Source organism: Sander lucioperca, chromosome 10 (genome assembly GCF_008315115.2).
Source record: "Sander lucioperca isolate FBNREF2018 chromosome 10, SLUC_FBN_1.2, whole genome shotgun sequence".
NCBI lineage: Eukaryota > Metazoa > Chordata > Actinopteri > Perciformes > Percidae > Sander > Sander lucioperca.
The window spans coordinates 32,948,197-32,959,655 of NC_050182.1; the positions used below are offsets into that span (position 1 = coordinate 32,948,197).

Below are 11,459 nucleotides of genomic sequence, written 5' to 3' on the forward strand. Positions count from 1 at the left end.
CAACAAGAGAGATGGAGAGGAGGAGGACAAATGCAAAGAGCACTGTGAGATAGACGGCATAAAACATTTTGATGGTTAGATTGCTTCTGAAAACAATGATGGAATGAATAATAATTTGTTTTAGTGATTAGTGACTGCAATTAATAAAAAACAACATATTGTTCCATTTTAATATTTATTAATTTTTTTATTTATGGAGGTAAGTCGATTGAGAACAATTTTCTCATTTGCGACGACGACCTGTCACATTCACACAGTTACACATTCATACCTGGAAGCTGCCCGGTACAACAGTCTAAAACAGTCTGATCTGCTGGCCACTGAGAAGCTCCATTGGAGCGGTTGGGGTTAAGGGCCTTGCTCAAGGGTATTTCAGTGGTGGTGATGAGGGAGGGACAAGTGCTGCTCTTTTCACTTTTCCCCACCCAGCTTTTATCCTGTCGGTCTGGGGATTGGACCAGCGACCTTCCGGTCCCAAGCTTGCTTCTTTTACCTCTAGGCCACCACTGCAACAATATAACAGCATGCGTGACTGTAAATATTTACAACACTAGTTTAAAGGATGTTTTGAAAATAATCCATTCATTTGGATTATACAGTGTAATTTACATGGTTGATATTTAAAAAAAATTTAAATCAAGAATGAATGTGAGACTGAACAAAGCTATCAAGTTATGGATAGGAATACAGCGTGGCCCTTCAGTGAACAAGATTCAGCAAATTACTAACTGATGACAAAATAAAAACTTGGAATCACCATTCACCCAATAACAGTATGTACACAGTACACAAAGCTATTTGTCATTGAATTTGAATTGAAGTTTGCTTACATACAGAGCCAAATGTGCCAGTGGGGATGTAACACATCTGCCTACATATCCTAACCCTTTTCTATCCCCTGTCACATTACTGGAAAAGCAATGATGAAATAAAACCTGGCAAAGGCAGGCAGCACAAACGACTCATTTCACTGTACTATCCTCCCACATCCACCTTAAAGAAACTCCTATAATTTTTATTAGAACTTTCAGATCTAAATGTGTTTCAGAAAGGCAGCAGCAAATCAATTATAGATCTGGCTTTAACTTTGCTACTGGTTAACACTAGGGGCTTTTTAGTGTTTTTCCTCACTGCATAGGATGTTCTCTCAGTATAAACGTGTTTCCACTTTTATAATTACCGGTATGTATTGAAGAGAGGATATTCCCTGGCTGTACATTTAGCCATATTGAAACAATTTTAACCTAAGATGTTTGACCATACCATAGTAAAGTAAAGTCTATACTTGATGATTTTACACAAAAGAGCAGGATTCTTCATATGTATTACATGTATTTATATGTCAGCCTCTATTAAAAAAGATATAGACTATTATATCTGGGTAAAACCATTCTAAAGTACCATTCTAAAAGGTAAAGACGGAAATATTTTAAAATATTCTACAAAAGAAAATACACTATATGGAGTGTTTTCTTTTATATTCATTTTACCCTCATATATTTACCTTTTTTCTGTTTTCTCAGTCTTAATCCTATCCCCACCAACATATTACTCTATGGAGAATGAGCCAGTTTACTGTAATTCAGACATATAGGAGCTGTGCCACATTGTGCTCTGTAGGTAAGTAAATACCTTGCTCATGGAGATAATGTGCAATAACGGAATGGGTGGTATGTTTTCTTTCATAAGTTGACAGGCAAAACAGTCCATAGAGCTATACTACACATACAAAGCTTAATGTATAAAGACGATGTTGCTTGAGCAACAAATATCTAGCACAGCCATTTGAAAGACATTTTTAAAGGGCTGTTGAACGTCAAAAGTAACGTTACCTGAAAACAGCGTGTGGTTTCTTTTTAGCATCTCACATCACACTTTCAGTCACTATGACCACTACTACGGTCAGAAACATTGTGCCAAAATATGAACAATAACGTCGCTGTCAACGGGCTTATCTGCTAATGTTAGCTACCGACCGTTACCTTGAAACCATCCAGCAAATAGACGATTGAGCCATTGGTGTGAAAGGGGTATTAGTAGGGACACCTTGTTGTGATTAAAAAAGTCTGAATCTGTTTCAATCTGCTTCTCTGGGTGAGTCATGTTTGCCTTGGTTGTTTGTATTTTCAGGACACTAAAGAGGAAAGACAGGGCTAGAGGAGTGGCTTTTTATAACACAGGCAGTTGCCCCCCTCGAGAAGTAAATTTGCTTCTTATATATCTCTTTCAAGCTAACCTAGTTTTCCCTCTAAATAATCATTCCTCTTTTGTCTAATAAATTAGCTACATATATTTCCTTTATCTCTTAAATTGTCTGTCTACGTGTCTTACTGTCTCTCTCATGTGCTCTTAATTTTATTATTTTGTGCTTTTTCAGAACATTGAGGACCACGTGGCCTTTGTAATCACGGTGCCCACGGCGCTGGCTATCTTCCTGGCTGTTTTTGTACTTGTCTGCATTGAGTCCATCTTCAAGAAGCTTCTACGTGTTTTCTCGCTGGTTATCTGGGCCTGCTTGGTTGCCATGGGTTACCTTTTTATGTTTTCTGGCGGGATCATCTGTCCGTGGGATCAGGTAAGACACACAGATGTATTAGTAATAGCAGTGCATTTATTTTTTGGAGATCACCATGTGGCACATTCTGTGATTTATTTGTTTCTCCTGTTTTTATTCGGTAGTTTTAGGAGAGATTTAGCTACTTAAAGGTCCCATGGCATGAAAATGTCACTTTATGAGGTTTTTTAACATTAATATGAGTTCCCCCAGCCTGCCTATGGTCCCCCAGTGGCTAGAAATGGCGATAGGTGTAAACCGAGCCCTGGGTATCCTGCTCTGCCTTTGAGAAAATGAAGCTCAGATGGGCCGAGCTAGGAATCTTCCCTATATGATGTCATAAGGAGGAAGGTTACCTCCCCTTTCTTTGCTTTGCCCGCCCAGATAATTTGGCACGCCCATGAGAGAGAGAGACGACATGGCTTGCAAACGATGGAAGCATGGCAGTTGGTCAAGGCCACACCCCCACCCTCCACCTTGCCCTCCCCCCTCTCCTCCTCAATAGCATTTAAAGCTACAGACACAGAAATGGCACATCCTAAGTAAAGCTCATTGTGGCTCGTAGTGGCTGTAATTCTGCACCAAGGCTAAATTTCGGGAAAGAGACTTCAGATACAGTATTAGGGCAGTGGTTCCCAACCTTTTTTTCTTGGTGCCCCCCCCTACTCATGTCTAAGAAAAGCTGAGCTCCCCCCTCCGAAACCGAAGTTGAGGTAACTCTCGAGATAGAGCCTTACTTTCTTTTTTGATATAGAGGAGTTATCAGCACTTTTACGTTTCTCCGCCATGTTTCATTCATAAAATAGTGATGCGGCAGGACAAACGAGGATGATAGCAGCTAGCAGCTGACCTGCTGACAGCAAGGGTCACAGGTTAAGAGGTCCCGGAGGTTTGGCCTACTAAGTAGCCTGCCTACAATTTTAAGCGAGAACAAAAATATATAGTTTTTATACAGACTTTTGTATTCATTATATATTCTAGCGTATTATCCTAATTTGTTTAACGTGCAAATTTTTTTTTTACCTCAACCTCAAACCAGATAAAGACTTGCGCACCCCCTGTGATCTTTGCCGCTCCCCTAAGGGGTGCCCGGACCCCAGGTTGGGAACCACTGTATTAGGGGACCACTAAGGCCTATATAAAAGCATCCAAAAAGCAGCATGTCATAGGACCTTTAAGGAAAAGCCAATACAACAGATTGTAAATGACAAGTTTGATTATTCAGTACGTGGTTCCCTCCTAAGACCTCTTCTCTTGAAAATGAAATGTTTTAAAGTATCTCAACAAACTGAACATGGGTCAAATGTAAGCACATAAGGGATACGATACAAATGTAGGCCAATGGATTTTGGATGTTGCTGATGTATATTTCTTCTTTCATTCCCTTGCTCTTTTTACTCTTAAACTGAGTTCTCCTTTGGTGAATGAGAACATCTGTGAGGATTTTGTAGGCTTTAGAAGTACACATTTTGTGAAAGTTAACCAGATATCCCCAGCCATATGCATACCTTGACCGTTTCCAGACAAGATTTATCTACAAATATGACACTTATCTACAAATATGACACAAATATGACACTATGGCACCTGATTGCCAGAAAACGGCAAGAAATCTGGTAGCAAGAGGAGCTAGAGATTTGACTTGGCCTTTATTCACTGACTCTTTTTGTGTTTTGCTAATGTTGGCTTCTACCTAATACTGAAACGTATACAGATCAAGACCAAAGGTGTTTTTTAAGTCTATGATGAGAGCGTACAAAGAGTCGATTTTCTCCTGTATGTAGTGTGGAGTGTAGTTACAAACATGGATAAATGTGACAATATAAGGATTCAGAGGGCCTGGAAAAAAATCTCCATGAGCTTTTATTCCATCTCTTGGGATTTCTGACCTACATTCTTAAACAGGGTGTCTTAAGTTTTGGACTGATCACGCACAAACTTTAGTCTTTCCTGACATTTCATCCATTTTTTTTGGTCTTTTTCGTTATGCTTCTGCCTCAATGAGTGCTAATAAAGAAAAGTAGAAGTTATTCTTCAAAAGCAAAAGCTCTACAGATTTTACAATATATAAATTGGTTAATAACTGCATTATTATAGTATGAGGTCTGGCCATCTGTATAATTGTTGAACTGTAAAACATCACGGTTATGTATTATGTGTCAGATCTCTTGACTTCAAATCCACAGCTACAGCTGACTTTGATTATGTCCAGTGAAAAACACTTAACCGTCATAAGCATATCAAATAATAATGATATAGTAATGAGTGTCCCTGACTCTCCTAGACCCTTACCTGCCATATTTAAAATTTCATTTATTGTCGTTTAGGGATGCTAATTTAGATTTTTTTTTCTGACCGATAGCCGACCCTCGTTAACCGATCATTAACCGTTAAGACATAATGTTTTTTGGGTTGTCCGTCCGACCGTTCGTCCGTCCATATATCTGTCCATCCCATTTTTGCGAACGTGATATTTCAGAACCCTGAACTTCTCGGATTGGGCACAGATGTCCACTTGGTCTCAATAATTAACTGATTAGATTGCAGGTTAAAGGTCAAGGACACTGTGACCTCATGTCTGTCTGTCCCATTCTCGTGAACACGTAGCTCAGGAACGTCTGGAGGGAATCTCTTCAAATTTGGCACAAACATTCACTTGGACTCAGTGACTAACTGATTAGATTTTGGAGGTGAAAGGTCAAGGTCACTGTGACCTCACAAACAAGTTTTTGGGCATAACTCAAGTATTCATACGCTAATTATGACAACATTTTATGTATAATAGAATAAAATGATGGAAGTGATGACATTTTATATCCAAAAGGTCAAAAGTCAACTTCACTGTAACGTCATTATGTTCTGCAAAAACACTTTTCTGGCCATTGTTCAGTGCCATAACTCAGGAACAGAAGGGCAGATTGTGACCATTTTTCACATTCAATCTGAAACTGAATTGGTCACACTAGTCTTGGGTGCCCACCTTGAAACTGTGGTGATTGTAAAGATCTTCTGTGCTGCTGCTGGGTTGAAGATGTGTGTGAGGCATCCACGTTTCGCCCAAAAATGCACTTAATACCTTTTTTATTAAATTATTTTAAAGTCTTCACTACATGCATTATGAGTCTGGACAGACATGGATGTTAACTGCAACTTGACTGGTTGGCAAAGGTATACAACCGCAAGGCGGTAATTCTTTTTTTTTCTTTCATGCTTTCTGATAGAGCTGAATTGAAAGTACAGAATTTTACTTGATGGCTACCACAGCATGTGACAGAAAGCGGGTTACATAGTCAACACTAGAAGGGCACTCGGAGAGCGCAGACCTCCGCCAAGGCATGCCCTAACTCACAATGTTAATGCAGTGTGAATTTTCCCAGTCTGGAACAAATTTTTCCCATTATTCCGACACCACGAGTGCCACCCAATTCCCTATCTCACAGTAACGATAGTGAAAACTAATTTGTGTATCTGCCCTGTGATTCTGATCCTGTCCAAAATGTAATGGTTTCATACTTGGCCCATGGTACGCCCTTCCACCAAGTTTAAAGAAAAAAGGGCCAGTAGTTGTACCTCCCTGGCATGAATGCCGCCACATGGAATATTATCACTGTTTGATTAGAAACTAGCCAATAACGGATCATATATCAGAGTCACACTGGTGGAAAAAGTGCAGGCAGCTGGTATGAAGGAAGCCTGGCTGGTTTAAAAAAACACAGCCCAACTTTTAACACATAAATATACAGAGTATTCCTTGCTCACTCCATGGACTATATACCTATTTGCTATGTATATTACATTCTGTCGCCACATCTGCAGATAAATGTGGCAAGACGAACAAACAGCAGCATCTTCATTGCTACAGCCATATGTATCCTGCAACAAGGCTCATTGAAAACAGCACAGTACATTAGGTCTTCATCACTTGAAAGCTGTACTCATTCAACAGAACTTGGCAAGGCAGATGACTAGTGTGGCTGCATCTATCACAAAGAGGTAGCTAAAGATGCACTGATTAACATGCCAGTCCATTCATTCCTTTCTTATGCTGACTATAAATGTCAGGCCGTTATGTCATTACTGCTCTCTGAGTGCTGCTTCTTAGCCATGTTATTTAACATTTATCTGAAGAGGCATTATTGTTGACTGGCATTGCTCTCTATGTGTTTTTAGGGGCTTGCTACCATATTATAGATTAAAGAAATTACTCATTCATGTTCTCACATTGCACCTTAGTATATAGTAATACAGTATACTTTAATCCAATTTACCACTAGTAAGAAGCTACTTTAGGTATCAATAAAATGAATGTGAGTCACATCTCGTCATGCAGTCAGTATTGAAAAAGCTTTGAATAATGTCTATGTGCTGCCAATAACCCAGGATAAATGAAAGAGTATTATTATTTGATTAATCTGCATGGGCATTTTTAGGCCTCCTTAAGACACACTAGTTACCATATTAAAAATTAAAGTTTTTATATTTTTCAGACTGAGAGGGCACGGCCTAAAAATATCTTGTAAATACTAGGGCTGGATGCGAATATCCGACTATTCAGATATTTGTTCGTCGGGTAGGTATTGATTTTCAATGTGGGGTTTCGAATATTCATTTTTTTCTTTTGTTTTTATTTCAATAGTGTAATACAGTTGAGACAGATTTAACTTTTGGAGAAACGCAACGAGGGTGGAAAACGAAACACAAGCACTGAGCTGCCCAGGAGTTTGTGTAACAGCTGACTGTTTCCTGCAAGAACAAAGCACAGTCCCTCCGTCTCTTTTCTTTCTCCATGAAATGAAGCTGCCTTCAAGAGCGGTCGGAAATGTCGAGATCTATAAACGATCTATAAACCATCTGACGGAAAACAAAAATTGTGAAAAATAAAGTCTACTTGAACTTCATCGGAGTTAAATAACACAACAGAACGTCACACAAATGAGCCATTTGAGTGACACGCCCACCGCTGCACAACCCTGCGACAATCGCTTTTGTTGGTCTGAATGTGTCTTGAGTCCTGATCAATACCATAAGTTGGCTGTCCCCTTATTTTAACTAAGTTACCAAATTATATTTAAATTGACAAAATGCAGTCTAAATCGTCTAAATATGACATATGTAAACCATCAAAGCCTAATTCGAAGCCAGTATACCAATTAGCTGCCATTCGCTATGGATACATCTTGTCAATTAGAGATTTGTATTTTTTGAAACTGACAGAACATGTCAGATGAGTTATTGATGATGAGGTTGACTACTAATATCAGGTACATGCCAGTGGTCCCTGGAAGTTGTCAGGGTCGGCACTTTCATGCAAAACGAATGTTTTGCTGAATGTTGGCATTAAAAGATTATACTGGATTTCATCTGTAAATCTGCAGGAGGGACAGTAAAAAGAGATCATTTTCATCCTGTGTTGGAGATTGTTTTAATCTACAATGAATTTTTAGAAATAAAATGCCATTGATTTCCCAGTCCTTTACTGCCTGAGATACCATCTGTGTCAGTTAACGACAGTTTGCCCATGCCAATAACACTTAGTAGTACAGCTGTCAGGCTAGAGAGAGAAGTATGCAAGTATTAGAACTAGGGCTGTCAATCGATTAAAATATTTAATCGTGATTAATTGCATGATTGTCCATAGTTACCTTGTGATTAATCGCCAATTAATCGCACATATTTTATCTGTTCTAAATGTACTTTAAAAGGAATATTTTTCAAGTTTTTAATGCTCTTGGGCGACCTGGCTTCTGCCGGAGAGCCATGCTCATCAGCGGTTAACCTCTGTATGAGTAGCCGTGTAATAGGCGAAATAAAGTAGAGAGAGTCAGTCATTATTGTGAATTAGAACCCAGAGAGGGTGATACAGAACCCCGACGCGAGCTGCTGCATCGGTTCCTGATTTCCCCAAACTATGGAGCGGCCAGAATGCATGTGCATTAATCGTGTGTGCTCTTTAAATAAAAAAAAAAGCAAACAAAGGAAACTGCAACATGGTCCTTCCTATTTACGGTATCTTATTCTATTTGTAATATACTGTTCTGGAGTTAGTCTACAATTTTATTTAAGTGCACTAAAAAATTCTCACAGTGTAATAAAAAAAGTAGTGTCTGTGCCATGTATGATATTCTAACAAGCCACAATACAATACTTCACATTTTATAGATGTCAGTGGTGCTGCAAAATGATTTATTAAAATTTAAACTTACTGCTTAGTTTAAAGTAAACTATTATATGTCTTATGTAGGGAATAGTAAATTAGTTAATATGGGAATGATTTTGGACACTGCTAATCATCCCTCCAAAAACATCTATTTTGATAATCAATCAATGCTAAATGCTAGTTGTGCTTCACAAATGTGAGGCTTTGCTGCATTTCTTTGTCATAAAAAATAGTAAATAAATAGTTTGGACTGATGGTCAAACAAAACAAGACATTTCCATGGGTTATGGGAAATTGTGATGGACATTTTTCACAATGTAGATATTTAGTAGACTGAACTATTAATCGATTAATTAAGAAAATAATCAGAAGAATTGATAATAAAAATAATAAATAGTAGCAGCTCTACAGTCAGTAAATACCTTGATTTGCATGGACCCTAATTTTATCTTAAGGTCACATGTTTATTTTTGCATATTCAGTGTATGAGTAGGTGTTTGACATGTAGAGATCCAAACGAATAAAATCCACAAACTATTTTGGATCTCAACCTAGAGTCAGATTTTAAGACATTGCCCTCTTTGCTGTTTAAGGTCTTCCATGTGTAATCCTGGACTTGGAGCATGCTGAGCATTTGCTTATCAGCCAATTATATTAATAACCAAGTCTTTGAATCTGTGGTCTACCTGGTGTTACTGTGCAGTTGCTGAGTGAATGTCTGCTCCAGAAAAGACCGAGGGAGGCGAAGTAAAAGTCAGAGTTAATTAAATGCTCCCTGTGCTGCAGCAAGGAAGTAGCCATTAGAAGTGGAGGAATGAAACAATGATTAGAGGGAGGGCCTCATTCTTTCCCACCGCCTCACCCATCATGTAAGCTCATTAAGGAGATGGCTTTTGTCTTATGTCATTCATACAATGTTGCTGTTGCTAGTCAGTAGATGAAAATGTTGCTGCGCAAGTAACAATTTTAAAATTCCATATTTAACATGAGCAAAAAAGGAAAAAAAATAACAGAAAAAGTGACTATAATAGTATATATCGAACTGAAGGACTTGTAAATAAGTTTCTAAGATACAAGCATGTGCAGTATGGCTGATATACAGTGATGGGTTTGTGGTTAGGAAGTTGTAGTGTACCTTTTGCATGGAATGTGCTTGAAACATATGTATGAAATTTTCTGCTCTCCTGTTCGTGGTTTTTACCTCATTTAAATCTTTGCAAACAAGTGTGTAGTCATGACAGTATTTGCTATGCAATGGGTTATTAAGCAATAGACTAACCGCAAAAAAAGTTGTGATATAAGTAAAGTCTCTGTGTGCACTGCAGTCTCCATGTTATTACACCCTTCACTTTACCAACAGTATTAACAACAGATGAAGCCACCGAGTCTTAAGAAGCTTGGTGTTAACTCACTTTACATCGTCTTTGCTGTCTCTTTTCCCTCACACAGCTGCTACGCTAATCTTCGACACGGCTCACGGTTCCTTTCCCTCCTTGCTTGACCCATCACTCACTGACGTCACTCACTCAACGCACCTGCCATTCTCGCTCTCACTTACGCTACCATCGTAACAACGTCCACAAAACATATGACCAGTCAGTCTGTTTAGGCAGTAGCGTGTGTGTCAGAAGTGTAGAGGGTTTCAGAGCATGCAGACTTTAAGAAGAGGTTGAACATTTTATATTTTGTAACTTAATCACTAGTTACTATTTTACACCCATCTTAAATGTCATTGTAAGGGCATACAAAATGTATCATTTTAATAAGAATTTGTATTTAATTATTTATTCTATTTTTTCATTTGTACTGTTGACCAAAGCAGAAATGTCTATTTTAAATGTCCTATGTTTCAAAAGTTTAGTATTTTGTGCATTTTCCTTGATAATCAAGGAAGTAGACTCATGACAGCATTATATCACAATCGCAATCTCATTATTGTAAATTGCAATATGACTTTTTCTCCAAATCATGCAGCCCTAGTCTTCTCCACTTAGTTCCACTACCCCCAAGTATAAAAATAAATTGCTAATGCCAGAGAAAGCAACTGTCTTTGGCAAATGTTATTGACAGAGACAGAATTTGATAGACTGGAAAAGAAGTCATGAAAAGTCTATGAAAATGTTGTTAAGGTGCCCATCAAGGGCTCTTCAAATTAACTTTTTCTCCCAAACTGGCAGTAGTGCAATATGTAGGGTTTCTGCACGGCATAGAGCATGAAAAAATTATACTTATTCTTACCAAAAGACCTATTGCAACCACTGCACAGGAATTATTTTCCAGTACCATGCATCTTTTTCTATTGACCCCCAGTCAGCTAACAAGTCAGTAATATCATTCAGTATTTGTGCAGTGATCATTTAAGATAGAAAATGTCGTTAAGATGATGATTACTTTTCTGTGACACAGCCAGTTTCTCCATTTGTCATGTTCTCATGACATTTTTCATTTTTTTAATTAGCTTGTGGTGTTCCTGGGATCATTATTTCCATGGTCCATAACAGGGACTTCTGACCGTCACAATATAGTCCCCAAAAGCACACAAATCTAGTGATGCACTGAAATGAAAATTCTGGGCCCAAACCGAAGATTCAGGATGCACTGGGTCGAAAACCGACACCGAATTAATATTATGCTTTTTAATTGATTTCATGGATTTAATTAATCTGAATTGAAAAACTACAAACCAATAAAATGCTCACACTTTTACTGAAAGTAATACACCAAAATTTGATTATTAAATATATTGTT

At 38.2% G+C, this 11,459-nt stretch overlaps 1 protein-coding gene across 2 annotated transcripts in view; it reads left to right on the forward strand.

The window, feature by feature from the left end:
• The window catches only part of adcy2a (adenylate cyclase 2a), a 107,190-nt gene that overhangs the window by 19,050 nt on the left and 76,681 nt on the right, over positions 1-11,459 (forward strand). For both annotated transcript variants that reach the window (XM_031298638.2, XM_031298640.2), the window contains exon 3: positions 2,378-2,575. In XM_031298638.2, coding sequence (XP_031154498.1) covers positions 2,378-2,575 — 198 coding nt within the window. The remainder of the gene's footprint in view (positions 1-2,377; positions 2,576-11,459) is intronic.